Source organism: Sycon ciliatum, chromosome 1 (genome assembly GCF_964019385.1).
Source record: "Sycon ciliatum chromosome 1, ocSycCili1.1, whole genome shotgun sequence".
Classification (NCBI taxonomy): Eukaryota; Metazoa; Porifera; class Calcarea; order Leucosolenida; family Sycettidae; genus Sycon; species Sycon ciliatum.
In genome coordinates, this window is record NC_088643.1 from 3,792,038 (window position 1) to 3,814,328 (window position 22,291).

At 47.4% G+C, this 22,291-nt stretch overlaps 3 protein-coding genes and 1 non-coding gene across 4 annotated transcripts in view; 3 read left to right on the forward strand and 1 right to left on the reverse strand.

Moving 5' to 3' along the window:
• Positions 1-996: 996 nt before the first annotated feature.
• Positions 997-7,779, reverse strand: LOC135810329 (M-phase phosphoprotein 6-like). Its single transcript, XM_065323820.1, has 5 exons — positions 7,551-7,779; positions 5,636-5,739; positions 4,839-4,932; positions 2,105-2,199; positions 997-1,796 (listed from the first exon to the last, which is right to left on the reverse strand). The coding sequence occupies exons 1-5, from the start codon at positions 7,611-7,613 to the stop codon at positions 1,631-1,633; spliced, it is 522 nt and encodes a 173-aa protein (XP_065179892.1). The 5' UTR covers positions 7,614-7,779; the 3' UTR covers positions 997-1,630.
• Positions 7,780-13,137: 5,358 nt separating this feature from the next.
• On the forward strand, positions 13,138-15,994 carry LOC135810338 (tubulin beta chain). The gene is made up of 6 exons (XM_065323831.1): positions 13,138-13,310; positions 13,402-13,510; positions 13,633-13,743; positions 13,974-14,431; positions 14,723-15,217; positions 15,375-15,994. Exons 1-6 carry the CDS (start codon positions 13,254-13,256, stop codon positions 15,489-15,491), a joined length of 1,347 nt encoding a protein of 448 aa, XP_065179903.1. The 5' UTR covers positions 13,138-13,253; the 3' UTR covers positions 15,492-15,994.
• A 2,301-nt stretch (positions 15,995-18,295) lies between these two features.
• Trnai-uau (transfer RNA isoleucine (anticodon UAU)) lies at positions 18,296-18,392 on the forward strand. Its single transcript has 2 exons — positions 18,296-18,333; positions 18,357-18,392. It is a non-coding gene; the product is annotated as a tRNA-Ile (tRNA).
• Positions 18,393-18,450: 58 nt separating this feature from the next.
• LOC135810366 (transmembrane protein 33-like) overlaps positions 18,451-22,291 on the forward strand; it is a 12,032-nt gene continuing 8,191 nt past the window's right edge. The window contains exons 1-2 of the mRNA XM_065323862.1: positions 18,451-18,757; positions 18,850-18,947. Coding sequence (XP_065179934.1) covers positions 18,692-18,757; positions 18,850-18,947 — 164 coding nt within the window. The 5' untranslated portion in view covers positions 18,451-18,691. The remainder of the gene's footprint in view (positions 18,758-18,849; positions 18,948-22,291) is intronic.

Consider the following 22,291-nt stretch of genomic DNA (forward strand, 5'->3'; position numbering starts at 1 on the left):
TACGGACACTTCAAAGTAAGTTGTGAGCAGTGCTCGGTCTCCGGCCTGCCTGGATAAACGAGATACGAGTGCTACTGTATTTTCCGGAGTATAAGCCGCACACTCGTAGTGGGAGGTATGCATCGAAGATGGCCGTCACCTTTTTGCGGGGCAACTTGCCCCATTTTTGGCAGGTACAACCTGTTCTTACATTAAATTTATGAGTATGACCTCACAAAGTTCATGACCTTTTATGCAGAGCTGGTATCACAGTGTGTAAGGTTGTAGTGGACTTGCCCCGCAACACCTAACGTATAACGGCGGGAATGGGTACATATTATGTCCCATTCACCCCCCCCCCCCCAAAAAAAGTCAACGGGGCTGTACTATCTGTCTGTACATGATTTGTACGCAACGTCTCATTGTTTATTTTACCAGGCGTGGGCCATCCCCTGATCATAGGTGCCAAACATTTTGCGTTTTTCATTCGTTTGAATAAAATCGAATCCAGACCCTAAAAAAATCGTAGCGTTTCTACCGAGAAATCGTAAAAATACTACTCTCTGTACTATGATGGCCAAATGAATGTTGTTATACAGGGTATGTCATGTTAGGTGTCTGTAGTTTGTGACAAACAAAATCTGGGTGCGGGTTATACACCAGTACAGTGCAGCTAACGTCATACTCCGGAATAGACGGTACTTGAAAATGTTGTGGAGCAGCTGGCACGCATGTACCGTGTGCTGGTGTGTGAATGCTTAGCATCAGCATGATCACATGCGCTCAGCAGGTCGCTATGGTTTTTTTCCATTGGCCCGGGAAGGGGGGGGGGGGGGGTCACCCATCTGCCCTAATCTGTAAGCCTGGCATATGGACATGATGCAATCGGTACGCCTCCTGTATATTTCTTGGGGTACGCCCCCCCCCCCCCCCCCCACACACACACACATACAGCCACACCGCAGTCTGCTCTTCATCGATGCGAGCAAGTCAACATCCAGCTCTGGCAACGGTATCTCAAGCTGCTCTTGAAACAGATTCTCAACAGGGCAAAAAAGCACTCGGAACAACATAGCACGATCAATGTAGATCATCAGAAGTAGTGTACGCACTAAAATAAAGCAGAACGCGGTCACATGACCATAACGAGTACAGAACCGAGTAATGAACCAACCAATCAACTGAACAAATCAGCTTTGCAACTCGACTACATACACAGCAAGTCAAACAATGACCCGGGGTTAAAACAGCGCAACACTTCACAGGACATCACCATTCGAAGATAGATTGTGTCGGTGGATAAAGTCAAACAAGGGAGATCGGATGTTTCGAAAAGAGGCAAATCGCCATAGTAAGGTGCCATGGTTAATGTCACGGATAACAAGTCGTGACACACTTGACCTACTGTACTCCAACCTGTGTAGTAGCGATTGAACTAATCAGTGCATGGCAAGTCTCCAACTCTGGCATTGGCAACACTGCAGACTTGCACCCACCCGGCACAGCACTGCACGCAGGCAGAGGGTACACACCGGCATGAGAATATCACACGACAAGCCATGTGTTGGTCCAATCTGCTAGATGTAAGCGTGCGTGACTGCACTCTCCCGCCAACCCAAGAAGCTCACACAGCTCGACAGTGTTCCATTCGCTAATCGGATGGCTTGAGGAACTTTCGCGGTCGCTCTGCGTCATCGGACGCGCTCTTTCTCTTCCGCTGGCTGTTGCCTCCCTGCCTGGCCTTCACATCATCAAGCTGGTCCTGACGTTCAGACTTCTTGAACTTCTTTGCAATGCTACCGACCAAATTCTCATACCTGAATCAATACACGCAAGCAGCAGCAGAAGCAGCAGCAAAGCGATCAACCAGAGTCAGTCTCCATTGCTGTTCGATGCTAACACTGTGTACAACAGACTATCTCTTAGTCCATTGTTCAGCTCTACAATAGGGTTAGATCAGCCACAGCGCACCTGTACACCTATGGACCTACGGACCCACACAAACACGTGTACACGCCCAGACGCACGGACACACACACACACACACACTGACACGCACTCGAACACTGACACATCACGCACATGTATGCATTCCATTCCACCAGTCCATCGGACACACACTTACCGATCGGCCATTTCCTCTTCAGTAACAGCCTGCTCGTTTTCACGCTTCATCGCCTCCTCCTCAACCTTGTTGTACTTCAACTGTCGGTAGAGTTTCTGTAGTAGCAGATTGATAACAAAACACTTGGTTTGTGGTCCGGTAGTTTCGTCTTGTGGGTCGTCTATAGAAAACGTTTCACTATTATCGGGGCGTACCCTCAATCAACTGCTGAAGTTTGTGTCCTGCACATTCGTCGGGAACGGGTAAGTGTGTTGATGTTCTACCATCTATGTGATCTAGGCAGTCTTCCCGTACATTGTATCATTGCTTCGTTAGATGTTGTCTCTCTGTATTCGAATATCCGAGTGAGTGATGGTGCTGATGCTGTGATGGAGTTGTTCGAAGTCGAGCACACGCCATGCCTCTGCCTAAACCCAACGCTCACACAGCAGGCTGGTCGACCTGCAACGACCCAGCCCGGATATCTGTCGCCGCGAGGAGTTTGAAGCTGTCAAGCAGCTCATGTTCCACGGTAATGGCCTCTCCCTCACTCTCGCTCTTCACACAAACGTCCTGTGTGTTTGATACAGGCGTAGAATTGCTGTCATCGTAGTGTGGTGTCAATGTTTGTTTTCCCTGCACAAAGAACCTTTGCAGGAGTCTGTGTTCTACTTCTCCTGTCCACGTACTGTCATGTGTGCGTGTGTGTGTGTGTGTGTGTGTGTGTGTGTGTGTGTGTGTGTGTGTGTGTGTGTGTGCGTGTGTGTGTGGGTTTATGTGCATGTGGGTGTGTGCAGTGGCGGATCCAGGGGGGGGGGGGGGTTCCGGGGGTTCCATGGAACCCCCTAAATTTTGCAAAGTGTGGTGCTGAGAAATATCGTAAAATATCATGTGTGCACAAAAGCACGTCCGTCCGATCACAGTCAGTGCAGTCACCATGGTCACTGAGTCAAGGAGTACAGACTCAGTGCACTGCATGCGCGTTCGGTAGATCGATACTGCATGTATGCCGGTAGTAGTCTGTATTGGTGTTCACATTCGTGATTTACAAACGGACACTGTAGTGTAGACAACATTGGGTGGTTGTTTCCTTTTTGATCTTTCGAAACGATCCAAACTTACCTCCATTGGCGCTGTCATTCACTGCTGCTCAGGATGGGTACGGTCAGTATTCCTTGGCCAAGTTTTTTTTGCAGAAGAGAAAGGATGTTCCGAGTGATGGCACTCTTCAACGAACTTCGAATCGTGCACGTAGTGTTCAAGCTCCTCAGAAGATGAGGGCTCCGACATCCAAGCAAAGTCAGTAATCTATACCTGCTGCAGCATGCAGTAGTGACTAGTTGTTTCTCCGCAGGAACGGAGTGCTGCGCCAGCGATGTGTTTTAGATGACATTGGAAGGATTGTGCAATTGTCGACACTGTTTCGCTGTTGTTGTTTCTGTCACTGAAGTGAAGACGATGCTCTTGTCCTGTGACTACAGCGCATTTCGCATCGTAAATATGCCAAAAATTTCCGAAAGTACAAATGGACAGGGAGAGTAACTTAGTTGTCATTTCGGCATTCCTGGCTCTCAACGTACCCATGGCTTGCATATTCGATATTTACAAGAAGTTAGTTGAAAGGGTCTTCAAGCCCTCACTGAACCTGTGTTCCCGGCAGTCGATTGCATACATTGTACTCAAGTATAATTATGATGATGTGTCCGTACTAAGTAATGATTATACAATGTAGGGTAAGCAGCAGCATTTGGCCCTGTACAGGCATTCCATCGTCCACCACACCACAACTGCGCGCTCCAGCGATGATGGTGTGCTGTGGCAACGTTATGTGTCGAGGCCGGCTGGAGGGCGCAGTTATCACTGGTTATGGTGTGGTCGATGATGGAAAAATAGATGTCCGTAGGGCCATCCAGAATTAATTCGTTGTTTCGGGTCACCCGACCGACCGTCTTTTTTCACCCGACCGCAAAATGTTTTTTTTTATAGTGCATGCAAATGTACAGACTACACTATATGTACAGGCGCGACCCTAATAATAGCAGTCCAGATATCGACCTCAGAAGCAGCCATGGCTAGCCAAATGACAGGATGCAACGCTTGGTGACGATGTTGTCTTCTATCTCCGATCCGCAATCGGTCCTGAAACAGCATCAGCTCCGCCACCTTGTCGCTATTTACAGAAGTTTTCAAGATGAGAGCTGCTCGTCAGACTCGTTTGCCAGCGAGGCCAAGATCTGGTCCTGGAGGGGACCTGGATCTGATGAGACAATGACTGCGCTGGATTATCTACACTACAGTCAGATTTGATCGACTGGCTTGATGAACAAAAGCTATTCGATGTAACGTTACATGTATGCACATGGACGTAAAGTCGTAAACCAAAAATAAATAAAAAATAAATAAAAAATTATATAAACCCGACCGACTGACCCTGGTACGGATGAGTGAAGTGACCCGAAACAACGAATTAATTCTAGGTGGCCTAGTGTGTTTTAAAAGCATGCGATTCCCACTCCAACACAATCGGATTGTCGTAATTACAAGTGCCAACCGCACAACTTCGAAACAATCTGATTCCATAATATTTTGGCTGTTCAATTTTGGTTCAACCGGAACCCCCCTGTAGTGATCTCTGGATCCGCCCCTGGTGTGTGTGTTTATGTGGGTGTGTGGGTGTGTTTATGTGTGTGTGTGTGTGTGTGTGTGTGTGTGTGTGTGTGTGTGTGTGTGCGTGCACGTGTGCACCAGCCCTAACCTCTATTGCCGGATTGAACTTGTGAAACGAACGCCGCGCACATGGCTCAATAGGCTCACAGTCCGCATAGGAAAATCCCATCTCCACAGAAGATCTGCACACACACACACAGACCACAGACAAGAGAGAACAAGGTTGGAAACGCGTGCACAGTACAGGCAGGGACGTCGGACACGCTACGGTCAGTACGGTATTGACCGCACCACTCTTTGCCCCGGGTACCCCAGGCGAATCAATCAAAAGCACTGATTTGGGCTCTAAAGTTCGGAAAATTTTCAGCCGAGCCACCCCCTCCCAACAAGTAAGTTGCACTTCAGAATTCAGATGACTGACTATACCACCCTAAGACGCTCCTGGCTCAGACTACTGTGTACTTTGGGACTAATAAGCAGGCTTGTGCACCATGGGTCACCCTCGTCATGTACTTCAAAAGTTACCTTTCCGGTCCAGAATCACTTGAAGTCAACAATGTTGCCACCAGCGTCTAGCACAAACACCCGCTCGTACCGTATACTAGTACACTGTGAAGGAGCGTAGAAAAGCAGTGCTTATGGCCACATACACCAACACATTGATATTGGGCTTCTACTCGCGTCGCAACTGCTTCAACGTTTACCCAATCATCGAATGTATGCGTCTACGGACTCTTCTATAGACCAACATGTTACGACTTACACCGTATAAATCGACTTTGCCTGACATTTCTATAGGCACCGAATGTCCATGTACTGATTGCAGTCATGGCAACAGCACAATGAAGTCCTCAAATTTCCGTGAAGTCTTGGCTCTTGACTTACCCATCCACGCTGTCCGGATTGGTCCAGTGCGCTTCGTTGATGTCGCGCTGTCGGTTCTCTTCCAGCTGCTTGCGGTGTTCCGCCTCCTTCTTGCGCTGCATGAACTGCACGGAACGGAGAGCACGGGACAACGTCAGCATGCCTCAACACAACAAGCTGTGTTATACTACTGTACAAGGTACTGTGTTTTACCAGTTAGAATATGTCGACGGGTGAACGGTGATAGCCAACCATGGCAATTATCCGAAACGGTAAAAAAAAGTAAAAGACATTAAGGAATCGTGAGTTAAAATAACCCGAGGTTAACTTGATTTAAGAGAGTACAGATGACGATAAGTAAATGCAGGCGCAGCTAGCCAGAGATAACACGTTTAAATTCCTTGATATCAGTGCATGATTTAAGGCTCAGAGACAGAGCAGAGGTCATTGCACTGATGGTTTCAGGATCAAAGTAGTAGTTATTGTTACAGTTTCTGCTGAGTCATGATAGTTCACTGTGGTCATGATAGTTCACTGTGAACTCCAGACTCTGTTTCTGCCTGCCTGCCTTTTATGCTGGATGATGTAAATGTACCAGCATCGAAAAACAGTGCCCTCTTTTGAACACTGTAAACTGCCTAATGTTTGCTAATTTTGCGAGAAGAGCATAACGTAAATATTAACCATAGTGAAATCAACCGTCAACAGTGGGTGTATGTGTGTGGCCACAGTGCTCCGCGAACATTTGCCATCGTACACTCGCTGGTTCTGAGAAATCGCAAAAAAACAGTGACGCAAACATTGGGCGGTGTACAGTAGTGTCCCGCCTGTGATGGACTTTGAAAAAGTAATGTACTGGGAGTACTAATCGCGTGACTAAAGCAAGTGTTCTCCTCTATCGCTACGATCACCTGTGTAAAACTACAGTCATGGCATGGATTAAGCGGGATTCACAGAAGCTTTTTTGCGATGCGACAGACGCGAAACCGGGAAAACCCCAAATCGCAGCCATGTCACACCCCACGCAACTGGGCCATCGCAGAAGTTGAGCTTGGCTCAACTTTTGCGATGCGACAAGCGATTTGGCGTATGATTTTGACCTTTTCTACAGCAAAGTTGTACAAAGGTTCAAGAGTTGCCTATAAATTTGTACAAGTTGTATCAAACCGCGCGAAAATCATGGTGACGTACGTACCCAAATTCTGTGAATGGTATTTCGCGAGTTCGCATCGCACGCATCCATCGCAGATCGCGTCGTGTGTCGCATCGCAAAAAAGCTTCTGTGAATCCCGCTTTATATCGTAGTACTCCCCCCGTGCCCCCTTGTCAGCCACTGGTTGTGAGACTTACCAACTCAACCTCACCGCTAGGCGCTGCATCTGCCACCTTGTTATACCAGGCATCATGTGGTGGCCTGACACACGCGAACGCTTCCTAAGCTGGTTGTGTTTCTCAGCGCAATTGTATAGCAGGTGATAACACGAAGATGTGAACTTTACTCTCATTTTTCCTAGGACATGTAACGTTATCTATAATTATGCAAATAATAAAGAGTAAAAAAAAGGCTTCCTTCTGTGCAGATCAAGAGTCTCTCCAAGAATGGAATTGCCACACCGAGCGGCACCATATGCAACCAGCCTACGTAACAATCAATGAAACATGTTGAACAATACATGTACACCGGTTTCAGCCCAGTGTAGACTATTTATTTGGTGTATTCTACTGTGTCTAATGTGTCTTCTTCAATGTGTTCTACTGCGAGTGTCATAATCCATTACGAAGTTCAACTGTCTGATGAGTGTTTCTGCGCGAAACTCGGAGTAACAACGAATTTCTCGGCTGTCCATCACTTGACGACTTGCATGTATACAAGTATGTACATTACTGGCAAACAAGCACAAAGTTATGTCCGGTTTTTCCCCATAGTGGAACTTACTTTCATATCTAGAATGGTTTTCGACAGGCTTGCCTTCGGCGAAGGAGACGCGACGTTCGCCATTTCCACGGTCCAAAACTCTTACGCCAGTGCTCGGCTACAGAGAGAACGCTGATAATATCAAGAATAGAATAGAGAACGACCTACAAGTCTTGCTGGAAAATAGTCTTCGGGTTCAAAACACCCATTACAATGTTCTCATGTCCAAGTCAAGATGAATGATCTTCAACAAAAATTTAATAAAAAAAACTCCACTCTTTTCATCACTGTGCCATGACATCATGACATCAACATGCAGCACCGAGGGAGTTGCTATCTTACGACTCCCTGGTGGCTAGCTACACGTATGTACAGTCTGTATCGGCTATAGAGTGACCGGATATAAGAATATATCGGCTACAGTGATAGTGGTACGAAATATCAAAAGCAAAACGTATTTTATCCAGTACAAATATCACTATAACTAATATTATCGGATGTAATGATATATCGGATATTATGATGGCAGCAAAGAATCAAAACATGCATAACACACTATATTATTATCGGCTATAGTGAAACTTTAATATACATGTTGCAATAATATCAAAGGCCCTATTTTTTTACTTTCTTCACGTTGCTTATTTTGATAGTGACACATGTACATGTACATAACAGAATTTTTTATGGAAATGCGGGCGCTGTCAACTATGCAGCATGCTCATTTGTCAAAACGCCATGCTGGATGTATTTCCTTGCCTTTCATGTGTCGATCGAAAAAAATCGATCGTATCGCATATAGTGATGCATCGGTTATAGTGATAAAATCACGGAAATCAAAAGGGTACGCTATAGCCGATACAGACTGTACCCACAGAATTGACGTCACACGGTGATATCATAAAAATAATGATAATGATTATTTGAATTCAGAGTTCTGATATGACGTAAAGTCATTACGTCACAAGTGTAAAAGAGTGCTAACGGGGACGTCCCTTGCTTTTCACACGACTCGCCCCCCCCCCCCCCCCCACACACACACGGCACCTTCCGTGACTGCTTCAGCCTTCACTACAACACAATCATTTTCGTTTAGCAAGACTGCCAAGAGCATGAAATACTGTAGAGAGTACTCGTAGTGGATAGGGTCTGGCCGTAGTACGAGTACGGTGTCACAATAAGTCACTGGTCGATTAATCATCTGGTACATACTGGGGCACGTCCCTCATGGGTGACGCGGCCAGCGAGAGAGTTTTTAATATTCCAGTTACTAGTATCACATGCTAACCGTTGGTGTAGTGTTAACATGTTGGTGGTGATCATGGTGATGGTTATGTACTCTTGATGAACCCCATACATGTACCGTAGTGGCGAAAAGAAATACACACGCATACATACATACACACACACACGCACACACACGCACACACACGCGCATGCATGGGTGCACGGGCCGAGTACAAAACAGGCCAGGAAAGGAGCTGTGACCAGGGAGTGTAGGGCTCCCTGGTTGTGACCCCAAACAACTTACTTGAGCATCAAGGTGATGGAGATACGCAGGATAATCTGGGTGACACACCCTTGACACAATACTGCTGCAACGCTGTGCAATGCAATCCGAGTGTGTGAACCAAACAACATACATCGGGGAGTTGCAAAATACCGGTATTTTACGACTCCCTGATATACCGGTACACTGTACATGACTGTACAGTCATGTAACACCAAGACATTGTACTTTTGTAGGCCATAGGATTAAAGGGGAAGTTAAGGCAAAAATTAAAATTTCACCAGTTGTAGTCTTCGGGGTGCTGACTCGAATGGTCGTGGTCCGAGGAAGCTGAGACGCTCCCTTCCTACTTGAATCCCAATCGAACTCGCGCACTTCCACCGAAACTGGGTGACTGCGCCCTACTAGATGGGGATTTGTATGCAAAATGTCACTAAAAGCGCCATTTCGTTCTTATAAAAGCACGGATGACCGCGATTGGCCCATATGTTGTAGTCTTTGGGACGCTGAGTCGACTGGTTTTGGTCTGAAAAGGCTGCGATGCAGCGTTCCTCCTTTATTCCCAATCGAACATGGTTGAAGAAGCGGTCACGTGGTCCTGGGTGCCCAAATCACCTGGTCACCACGCCAGCAGGTGACAACTTTCACACCAAGGTTCAACTCGGGTTCAACTCGAGTGACAGGACTGCACCCAAAAAAGGTCAAACAGGCTAGTAAGTTGTACCCTGCAGGCACGGTGACCAGGTGACTGGTGTACGCAGGAGCACGTGACCGCTTCTTCAACCATGTTCGATTGGGAATAAAGGAGGAACGCTGCATCGCAGCCTTTTCGGACCAAAACCAGTCGACTCAGCGTCCAAAAGACTACAACATATGGGCCAATCGCGGTCATCCGTGCTTTTATAAGAACGAAATGGCGCTTTTAGTGACATTTTGCATACAAATCCCCATCTAGTAGGGCGCAGTCACCCAGTTTCGGTGGAAGTGCGCGAGTTCGATTGGGATTCAAGTAGGAAGGGAGCGTCTCAGCTTTCTCGGACCAAGACCATTCGACTCAGCACCCCGAAAACTACAACTGGTGAAATTTTAATTTTTGCCTTAACTTCCCCTTTAACTGACGCATGACGTGCTAGAGTAGTACGTGACTACAACAGGCTGCATTCTCAAACTACTCACGACACTGCAAGCAATGCACTAGGACTGACGAGGAGCTGTAAAGTAGACCGACATGCGAATGGCGTGGCAAGCAGATGCGTGCCATAACAAACATCTCAAAATAATGATGAACCGTATTCAGTGCTTTTCACCAGTTATAGGTATGGGCAAGAGCAGGTTTATGTACCCTTGGTATGGGGGATCTACAGTGGTTGCAACTGAAGCCCGATCCCAGCTCGGTGCGCTCACTTTGCAAAGACCCAGCACGCGCTTGTATACTACCAAATAGACATGGGTAGAATCGAAGCCAGGGGGCGGATTCCAGTATCCAACACTGCACTGGTAACTGGTAAAATACGATACTCAATATCCGGACAAACAGCTGTTTCAACCTGGCTAATCCTCATCAGCGGAGCTAAGAGTACTAGTGACTGGATGAACCGATAGCAGTGACGTCTAGTCAACAACAAAGCACTATTTTAAAGTTTTTTTTACCAGCTCAAAGCATGCGGGTCAGAGGGGTCCACAGTCTGTCCCCGGGGAAAATTGCGGAAAAAAATCGCAAAAAACGCGGCATCATATGGCATAATTTGCGGTGAATTTGCGGTAAATATGCGATGAGTAATATAGATGTGCGGCAATTTTCAGTGAGTATGTAGTGAAATCAATCAGTTACAAGTCTCTGGTGTAAGCACTCGTCATATTTGAGTAAAAAGCCGCCACGATGAGACGTTGCTGACCGAACAGTGCACTGTGTGTACGTGTAGTGCAACAAAAAAAGTTCAAAAACCGAGGGAAAATCGCGGAAAACGCGGTCTTTTAAAAAATCGCCAAAAAACGCGGAAAAACGCGGCCGCGGAATCGCAATTTTCCCCGGGGGACAGCACAGTGCAACTGCAAGAAGAACAGCGAGCAAATATCATCGTACCACTACAGCCAAGGACTATTTTGTAAGTTTTGGGCACTAAAATAGTGAAATAAGGGGGACTACCCCCCCCCCCCCATCCTCTAATTATGGGAACAGAGATGATCAACACAATACTGTAAGACATGTAAATCTAACGAGGAAGCAAATCTAACGTTTTAACGGGTGAAATTTCTTTGTTATAATAAGTTCTATTGAGGTTGTAAGGCCACGTATGTGATATGTGCGGATATGCCTGAAGACTGTACGATCGTTATCGTGTTATCGTACAGAGAGCGGAGTCCTCCGGCTCGATAGAGTGCTCAATGCGGAACCAGAGCAGTAACACATGCAGTTGTCTGAAGATTGCCATCTGGCATGAAACTTTTAGTTGCAACAATCCAGACGCGTGGTACTCTGTGACTCGTGTCGTGTTATCGTATGTTCTCGTTAACCTATGGATTTTGGACAATCGTTAAATTTGCAACTCGTTATAATAACATGTCTTACAGTAAACTATTCGACGGCCAACTGCCACGTACTACGTGTGCGGCGTGGGTTCAAGGGAACTGTACCCACGACCCACTACAGAACTGCTCAATCACATCCAGTCGTGTCAATCAAGTATGCCCTGGGCGCCACACTGCCCTAGACCTGCGAACACTGGGCTGCGAAATGGTGTAAAGCGCAAACTTGAGTGACGCGACCGGATTTCATTGAGCAGCACTGTACTACGAGAATATGAACAAGTGCTCGTCCGTGCTATGCGTGTGTATATATATATATGTGTGTGTATTGCTATCAGGTTCGGCCTCATTTCCTCTGTGCTGCGCTGATGAGTTCAAAAAGAACGGAACAGCATGCTGTCCGCAGATTGAGTATATGTGTGTGTATATATATGTGCGTGTTTTACAGTTACAAGTAGGACATGCATAGTCACATACAAGAGCACCTGGTTATGTACTGTTGATACTACACTCCTATCTCTTATCCAGGCGGTCCAGGACCGAGCACTACCCTTCATGTGTACTTTCAAATGTCACTAGAAAATTGTTTTTCCTCGCCTTGTACTTGTAAGAACATTGCGCACAATCAAAGATAAAGAATGTCGAGTGTCAACACTTTCAGTTTCACGTGCTTGCTACACTCATCCTCTCTGCTGAGTGAGCATGAGTGCAAGCTGTTGATAAAAGACAACAGCTCCCGGCCGGGGTAGATCTACACCGGTGGCGATGGTGAAGTCATGATATTTTTCGTACATGTGCACTACATGACTCGACTGTACAGTCTACAAGTACAAGCAGAGACTGCATTTTGCACGTGGAAGCACCTGAGTCACACACTCCTTTCAGCAGCTGCATCACCGATCCGACCCGTACGTGCATATGATAGAGGACACCAGTAGTAGTACTACAAAACTGCAAAGATCAGAAGAAGTAAGTAGTTCAAGATCTCGCTTACCAGCACTGCACGGACAGCAATAATGGCTCTGCAGCATACTACCACTGGCACTAGAGAAGTGCCATTGGGTACAGTAGGATCCAAAAGGCAAAAACGCGAACTATTGTGAGGGCAACTCGAAGAGAGCTTCGCCTTGACAACTCCATGGTATCACCAACAGCTGTTGCCGACAACACAATGATGAGCTATTGCCTCAAAAGGTGCATTGCACATCCACAGCTGTCAAGAACAACACTCGTCAACAGGGAGTCTGGAAAAAAGAGCAAGCCCGAAATGAGTTGTGAACTGACAAACTGAGGTTGAGATCAACCACACCACTGTCCAAGCGACACCACGTGTGCGTGCTGCACCACCCATGATGTACGTGAGAATTTTGGGAAACCCGACTCAGAACGCTTGTTGCCCTGCCAACGGGACCACACGGGTGTAGCGCCGCGCGGCTGCGATGAGGAATTTCGAATCTAACCTTCAAACCAGGAGGTAACTGTTGGCAACGTTATTATCTGCCAATCAACGCCGGCCATCAACCGTTGAGAAGGCGCATTTTGCACGTTCAACAAAACGGCAAGGAGCAGCCATTACGACCGGAGCAGAACTCAAACTGCGTGCTAGTTCAGCTGTTGTGGAAGTTCAAGAGCCTTTCTCCTTCGTTCCACTTGGATTTTTTCTTGACAAAATCGTACATAGCTCAAAGATGCGTGAGATTGTTCATATTCAGGCTGGCCAATGCGGCAACCAGATTGGAGCAAAGGTGGGTGCTTTATCTGCCAGAAAGACACGCTCGTGGGACTTCTTTTCACGGACCGTTTCGCTTCTCTTTTTTTCTCTACGGCGGTGTGCAGTTCTGGGAAGTTATTTCTGATGAGCATGGCGTAGACCCCACGGGAGCCTACATTGGCAAGAATGATCTGCAATTGGAGCGGATTAATGTCTATTACAATGAAGCCACAGGTGGGTATAGCTGGAGACAATTTTGTGTGCCGGCCAGTACACTTCTTTCCCGCCGCCAGAGCCATGTTCAAACTTGTGCCATTTGGTACCTTTTTCTTGTTGCTTCTTTCTGTCAACTACAGGTGGCAAATATGTCCCGAGAGCCGTCCTTGTCGATTTGGAGCCAGGCACCATGGACTCTGTCCGCTCTGGTCCCTTTGGACAGATTTTCCGACCAGACAATTTCGTTTTCGGTGAGCACAGAAATATTGGCAGTTATTTTCCCGTATAAAGTTCATCCTTTTTGTGTAATATGTTTGGATCTTGAGTGCATCTCTACTCGCAATGCAAGCACATTACCTATTTTAAAGTTACTTGGATTCTTCGACTTGTTCTGATCATGAGAAATTGCGTCCCAGACCCGCTTGGATTCAACTGTAAGCTAAGCTCTCTATTTTTTTGCCTTTTTGGATTTGTTTTTCAGGCCAGAGTGGTGCTGGAAACAACTGGGCCAAGGGTCATTACACCGAGGGCGCAGAGTTGGTGGACTCCGTGTTGGACGTTGTCCGCAAGGAGGCTGAGAGCTGCGATTGCCTGCAGGGATTCCAAATGACCCACTCTCTGGGTGGTGGCACTGGATCAGGTCTGGGAACACTCCTCATCTCCAAAATCCGTGAAGAGTACCCCGACAGAATCATGAACACATTCTCAGTCGTCCCTTCACCAAAAGTATCCGACACTGTTGTAGAACCCTACAACGCAACTCTTTCCGTCCATCAGCTTGTTGAAAATACCGACGAAACGTACTGCATCGACAATGAGGCTCTCTACGACATCTGCTTCCGTACTCTCAAGCTTACCACTCCCACATACGGTGACTTGAACCATCTCGTGTCAGCAACGATGAGCGGTGTTACTACTTGCCTTCGATTCCCTGGACAGGTAATTTCCTCTATTACTTGTTTTATGCTATTTGGTCAAACTGTAGGGAATTAATTATTTGAACCTGCATTCACTCCTTGTGTACGTTGTGGGAACTGTTCCTTCCACTTGGGACAACAATGGTGCACGTAATCAGTGTGTACGATAGAGGCCTGGGGTTAAACAGGATGTGACAGGGAAGTGTGGTATATCCGTCGTGTGTACCGTCTTGTAGTTGTAATCAGCCAAATAATTCCGCTGTCAACTGCCCCAGATCCTTAGACGCCTTTTCTTTTTATGTTTTTTGTGCAGCTCAATGCTGATCTTCGTAAATTGGCCGTCAACATGGTGCCATTCCCTCGTCTTCATTTCTTTATGCCCGGATTCGCCCCACTTACTAGCCGTGGTTCTCAGCAGTACCGCGCCCTAACCGTACCAGAGCTCACGCAACAGATGTTCGATGCCAAGAACATGATGGCTGCATGCGATCCTCGCCATGGTCGCTACCTGACCGTCGCAGCAATGTTCCGTGGACGCATGTCCATGAAGGAGGTTGATGAGCAGATGTTGAACGTGCAGAACAAGAACAGCTCCTACTTTGTTGAATGGATTCCCAACAACGTGAAGACCGCCGTGTGCGATATCCCACCACGTGGTCTTAAGATGTCTGCCACCTTCATTGGCAACAGCACTGCCATCCAGGAGCTGTTCAAGCGCATCAGCGAACAATTCACAGCTATGTTCCGTCGCAAGGCTTTCTTGCATTGGTACACTGGTGAGGGCATGGACGAGATGGAGTTCACTGAGGTAGGCTTCTTTTGTTTCTATCTTTTTGGCTCTGTTGGTTTTACATCTTTCTCTTTGGGTTTGTCTTGGCTATTTGGATTCTCTTGCCTGCTGAAATCCTGGTGTAGTTTGGTTTCCAATTCCGTGTTTGTGTGCTTGTGTTTTCTGTCCCATGTAGGCCGAGTCCAACATGAACGACTTGGTGTCAGAATACCAACAGTACCAGGAGGCCACAGCTGAAGAGGAGGGCGAGTTCGACGAAGAAGGCGAGGGTGGTGAGGCAGAAGAAGCATAGGCTGTTTATAAGATTGAATCTTCATTTTTACAATTGTAACGACTCCATTACATTATGTCCCCTTCTACCGTCTCTGTCCTGGCTTACCAATATATTCTTTCCCTCCGCGTCTTAACTCTGTTGCTTGTGTCGTAGTGTGTGTGCTTCATGGAATTTTCATAAAAAAATACATATACAGTTCATATTAGCCTTGAGTGTGTTGCATTAACTGTCGATTGCTCTCTCATACACCTTTTCGTTATATGACCTCTATCTCATGCATCTCAATATTTTATGCCCGAGAGAGCCTAAGGAACTCTACGATGTGGCCTCAACTGCATGTTTCCTGCTTATCTGGAGGTTGCTCCAGCTTTCTAGCATTGCGTCTTTGTTCATGTGTTTCCCTTTGACCGGTCAGTTTTGCCTGTTTCAACTTTCTTTGTTAGCACATTCTGTTTCTGTTGCTAGATGAATTGAAAGCTTGGCGCTGGTATCAATACACTCGACTCATCCTGTCCCAGAAATATCTTGTGTTGTGTTCGTGGGGTGTGTGTAGCAGCTCGTATTGGCCCCGTTCCTTGTGTCCTTCGAATGATAGTACTATTGTTTTGCTCGAGACTTGGTACAGCTGGTCCTTCACTTTGTCAGCAGCATTGCATCTGCAAGTTCTGGTTCAGTTTTCTTGATCAGCTTTTGCAACCCCACTACATTGGTCGAGAGACCGTAGCCCCCCTCTCTCACACACACATTGACTGTGTGTAACTCGCTCTAGTTTGGTGTAGGTTAGAAAAGTAGTCATCCAGAGGGGTTTATATTTTGCTGAATGGTTGCAGTTTCTTTTGACGTGTAGCGAGCACACGGACACCTGACCAAGGGGAGAGTTCTTGGAGTTTCATTTTGCTGAATGGTTGATTGCAGTTTCATGTGTAGCGAGTACATGGAGACATGTACACGACAGTTCAAGTTTTGATTTACCCATCACTATCTTCAAGAGTTCATAACCCCGGGGGTTATGAACTCTTGATATCTTGTACAGCATTTGCTCATGATTGTAATGTTCCATTTTTGGCAAAATATTTCCTCTCAGAGTCTCTGTGTGTGCTGAAGTACTGGTACATGCACATGTAGACAGTTCAGGATCAACAAAATTAATAATGAATGCTGTCCAATGCAGTTCTCCTGCAGTGTAGCAGTGTTTTTGGTCATCTACATTGTCTACTGCCCTGATGTACTCGCCGGTAAGTCTGAAGACCGAACGATCTAGGATTTCAAGAAGCGCGTTATAGTTTTGTAGCATTATAATAATTATAGAGCTTGAGGTGGTGGTGGGGTCACCGGTATTGTCAAGAGTAAAGTACTCTTGGTATTGTGCTTCTACATCAGGGAGTCATAGACTAGATTCCCATGCAGCTCTACATGTATAATCAAGAGTATTATAACCCCCGTGTTATAATACTCTTTGTATAATTAATTTAAAAAATTATGCAATCAGAGTGTTCTAGTGCAATCAGCCCGCCCTTTGGGTTGGGGAGTGCAGTGTATACCGATTCCTTGAGTAGTACTCGCTCGATTTAATTTTGTTTGCGAACGAGCAACATACTCATTCTGAAAAAAAGTAGTCAAGCATACATGTAGTTTAGCATGTGCATGCAGCAGCAAACTACGCCTGCACTACAGTTTACAGTACTTTCGGGTGCCGAAGACTGTGACGGGGGGGGGGGGGCAGAGTCGTAGCCTACGCTAAATTTCGTGTTCGTGTTCGCGCTCCAGTTAATGTCGAACTCAGCGGCGAAATTCGCGTTATGATGAGGATCAGCAAACCGAGTTCATACTCGCATGACGTTGACAGGTCATACATGTATATGTATACAGCCAGTACAACATAGCAAATAGTTTGTGACTGTCCCGACATGAATACGTGATTCGTATTTCGACTGCTTTTCATAACGAAAAGTGCGAAAGTTCAGAGCACAGCCTTTGCAGGAGGCAAAGTTCGCAATCCCGAACGCAAAGTTTGTGATGTCCGTGACGTCCGTTCTGTTTGCTGACCCTCGGTCAAGTCTGGCCTGGTCCCATGGACTATCCATTCAACCAGGAACAGAGACTTGCTAATAGTATACATGTACATGAGTAAGTCTGCTATGAATCATCTGTGGCCACGTGGCCGGTATGAAATGATGCATTGTTCAAAAATGTACTGCACTGTGGCTGCACAGGCATCTTCGCATTTGATGATTATTTGTCTGTAGTGCACGGTGTCCCGAAAGTGTACCATCAAAGAAAACTAGCCCCAACGCTGGTTGTATTTAGACCACTCTATTCGCGCACGATGGGTTTTCGGCAGTGATGTTAGTTTATTCATGGCCATAAGAATCCCGTTTGGCCGGACTGCCTGAAATCCCGGTGCTACTGCCCTTATTGGTTTCTCTGTTTATCATTTTCATTGGATACTGTATTTTACGGAGTAAGCCGCACTTTTTAGATACCAGTAATTCACCAAAAAGACGCCGGGTTACGGGGTATGTTATTAATTGTCAGCAAGAAACCAAAGTCGGGGCAGATGGCTGTTTCCCACGAATGTCAGTGTGTAACCGTGTGCTTGTCTTGAAAGTGGGGCTGTGTGTTGTGTCAAACTAACTTCTGCAAATGATTATAATGCCTGTGGTCGAACACATACATGTGCGTGTAGACACGAGAGAAGACTGATTTTGAAGAGTCTTGTGCCCAAAGTAAAATTAATAGTTGTGGAATAGCTGTTCGTTTTCGCCGGAAGCATGTGCTGGCTGTCCTTACAAATAAGGAGAATTAAATCTGAAACCTCGTGTGCCCCAGTAGCGTAGTCGGTTAGCGCGTCGTACTTATAAGCAGTGCTACTGTAACTGAGTTATGCGAAGGTCGGGAGTTCGAGCCTCCCCTGGGGCAGCAATCCACTGCAATGTGGAAAGCTTTTTTTTCTTTTTTTCCCCAAGAAGTAATTTTCCTTTCAAGAAGATTCTTTTCAGTTTTGTCCCTTCTTGTTGAAGAACCAGTCAGTACAAATAAAAGGGACGGACGGCGAAGCGCATTATCGTTTCGTTGATTGGAGCATTGCGACCCACGACCTAGTTTCTCCTGCGTCTTCCTTTTTTGAATGAACGATATTTCAAATTCAAGTCGGTGTAGAAATTCATTGGAGTGATTTCATTTCCTCAATCATTGTTTGAAGATTATTCTTATCTAAAATGGATACTGAAGGTGATCATGATGAAGGGGCTGCTGGAAATGGCAACGGTCGTCAAACGCTTTCGGTACGCCTATGAAATACCATGTGAGATATATTTTAGAATCAGTAGCTGTTGACATCCGTATGTCCACTATTCAACCATTGCTGTGTCCTTAGGAGTATGTCAGTGAGCGGCGACTGGAAGCAGGTATATTCGTGCTGCGCATGTCAACAATTTTGCATGGCTTGCTAGCCCTGGTCCCGTTTTTTCTGCGGTAAGGAGGCTCTTTTGTCCGTTGTTAATGCAGCTCAAAGACTTTTCATTGTATTGTAGGTTTTTTTGAAAAACAACCAGCTAGAGTGTTTACATACATTTAGATGGTGAGCACGACGATGACATCACGACAGGACCATGTACCAAGCCGCAAGCGCGTTTGGATCATATTCTTTATCAATAAAACTAATGTTGATAGCATTCTAAAGACGAAACTAGCACGCCGTGCGAAGCCAAAGACCGAGGAACAGGAATCAGCATGCAGCTGTAAAACAAAACTCTTAAATAAATAGATTTTGAGGATAAATCGGAAGCTGATGCAATTTCGAAAATTGTGTATGCGCATCGACACAATCCACAGAAAAAGAGTCATACATTCTCAGTCTATTCTGAACCCCGGCACTTGTGCTGTTGACCCGGGCCCGTAGCAGCCTCATTCTGGCTGGTCCGGCAAGATACAACCTCGATTAGCACCTCCCCCACCGCCGCCGCACGGACACACACACACACACACACACACATACCGATACTCGCATCATACTATGTGCACAGTTCTAACTCTGCCATGGGGTGTATTGTGGGTGCACACACTGCGGGTCTAACTCTTCCATGATGTGCTGTGTGAGTGCGTGCACACACACACACACACACACACACACACACACACACTACTACTACTGTAGCTTGGTTGCCACAAGGGCCACACCACTCCGAAAGGAGCCAGAGTCATTGTCAGGAGCAGAAACGGAGATGACGACTCAGGTCACTCTGTCGACAGAACTGACGGTTGCAGCGAGAACAGCGAACACCATACGACGCTCTATCAGACTTGGTTGCTCGATGGCCACGGTCGCACTTGTGACGTCTGAAACCAGGCACTGACTTGAATTGCCGATTGCATGTCACACACAAGAGAGAAGCTGGGACGTTGAGCGGAATAGGTGATGCCGGCGTGGACGCTTCCGATGGTTCCAGGGGCAAACAATGATGTGCACGCAAGCCACCACGAGAGTGAAACCACCTCCTGCATGTACCACACTGCACAGCACCACGCTGCTCCTGGATGGGGAGACTTCGCTCTGCGCTACACTTGTGTCTTGCTTTGTCACCTGGCCGATGAAACGAACGGCGGCAGATAAGACAGTCCACCCGTTGAGATTGATCATGGGAAGGACCGCCGAGGCTCGGCCCAATGGCAGACACCCGCCAGGCAGACCGATCCTGAGCAATCCCATACCAAGCCAGATGTTCAATGCCGATGTGCCGAAGATCAGCCGAAATCACATCCCTCCAGCGACGACGGGGACCACACGCAGGCCGAGGCGACGGTAGGAAGCCAAACAACAGCTGCTTGGGCACACGAACATCCGACATGCGGGCCACATGGCCAAGCCATACAAGCCTCCGCTTCCGAAGCCGGGAGCACAATAGCGATGGATCACCCCACATCTCTCGTAGCTGCTCATTGGTGATGCGTTCCTCCCACTGTTGTGTTCGCGAAACACACAAGATGCTACGGATGCATTGGTGGTGGAAGCTATCGAGGCGCCGGAGGTCACCCTGCAAAGGGCACCAGCACTCCGAAGCATACAGTAGCACTGTCATCACACAGGCGTTATACAATCGGCGCTTCACATGGAGTGAAAGATCACGATTAGCAAACACATCCTGGAGCGATCCAAAGGCACGCGAGGCGAGTGACAAACGCCCCGAAATGTCTCCTGCAGAACGCGCATCCGGAGTGATGACAGAACCCAGATAAACGAAGGAGGAAACATTTTCCACCACCTGTCCATGAAGCGGAATGCCAGCAGTGTCGACTGAAGTAACACCAACACCAGCCACCATAAATTTGGTCTTGGGTATACTCACAGTGAGGCCAAATTCAGCAGAAACATCCTGGAACGCCGTCAAGGCCAACACAGCATGCTCCCGCGAACCAACTACAAAGTTTGCATCGTCCGCATACTCAACATCAACAACAGCGGTCTGCTGATAGGTACGGGTTCGTCGTGCTGGGTTGAATAACTGGCCATCCAAGCGATAGTGAAATTGGATGCCAATGTGTGGGTCACGATCAGCGAGAACAGACCGCCAACGTTCAACCACCAGAGCCAGATAGAGGTTAAAGAGGATTGGGGCCATTACACACCCTGCCTTAGGCTGTTCTCCACACGAATTTCATCCGTGACACCTCCAGGCACACGCACCTCCGCCACCATGCCATCATGAAATGACTCCATGACCTTGAGGAGAGTCGGAGGAATACCAAGGACAGAAAGAGCACGATACAGTGCAGCCCTAGGCACAGAATCATATACCTTTCTCAAATCCACGAAGATACAAAATATTTTTGTATGATGCTCGTATGCCTTTCCACCAGTTGCCGGACAGTAAACACAGCATCAGCACAGCCACGGTTGGGTCGAAATCCGCACTGAGACTCCGGGAGGAGATGCTCGGCTCTAGATTGAAGGCGGTTCTGTATCAAGCGACCAGCCATCTTGCCCACCACCTCCAAAAGAGAGATCCCACGCCAAATGTCACAGAGCGCTAGATCTCCACGCTTTGGGATTGGCACCAGCTGGGCATTCCGCACACACACACACACACACACACACACACACACACACACACACACACACACACACACACACACACACACACACACACACACCTGGTCCTGGTAAACGTTGCCATTACGGTCACGTGTCCCCTTGCGGGGCCGACAATATGGAACGACGAGCGACGGCAAAAACTGGAAAGTCGGCAGTCCGTTGAGAGGTCAGGGACCATGTTCAATTGGCATCACGGGAGAGACATCTCTGGCAGCTATGGATCTGGAAGCCATGAGTAGAGCAACAGCACCGACCACGGGCCCCACACTGGGCCTTGCAACATAAGAGAGCGAGCCGGACACGCGGCGGCGGAGGAGTCGGCTGAGCAGTAATGGCGGACATCGCTGTTCGGCATGGAGCTTGAGATGATGTTGGGGGGGGGGGGGGGAGCGTCTGGGAGATGGGGTACTTGTGGACCGCCAAACCTCCGGCACTGCAAAACCAGCGCTGGCAGGTAGAACATTGTCGGCTACCTCTCTGTTCCGATACAGGTTTGCGGCACTCACCGATGCATTTATGACGAGGCAAACCACTCCTGGAGAAGAGGCGACCACACTCGGCACAAGGTACCCGCGGAGGCGCACAAACGGGTTCAGGCGGGGGCAGAACATTGTAGGTGGCCCGCCATTCTCGTCTATCCTCGGCCAAGTCGTACCATTTGTCGATGCCCAACACGGCCAGGTCCTTCCGCGCAGCATCGCGCCACCTTTGCTGGCTGATACCCATG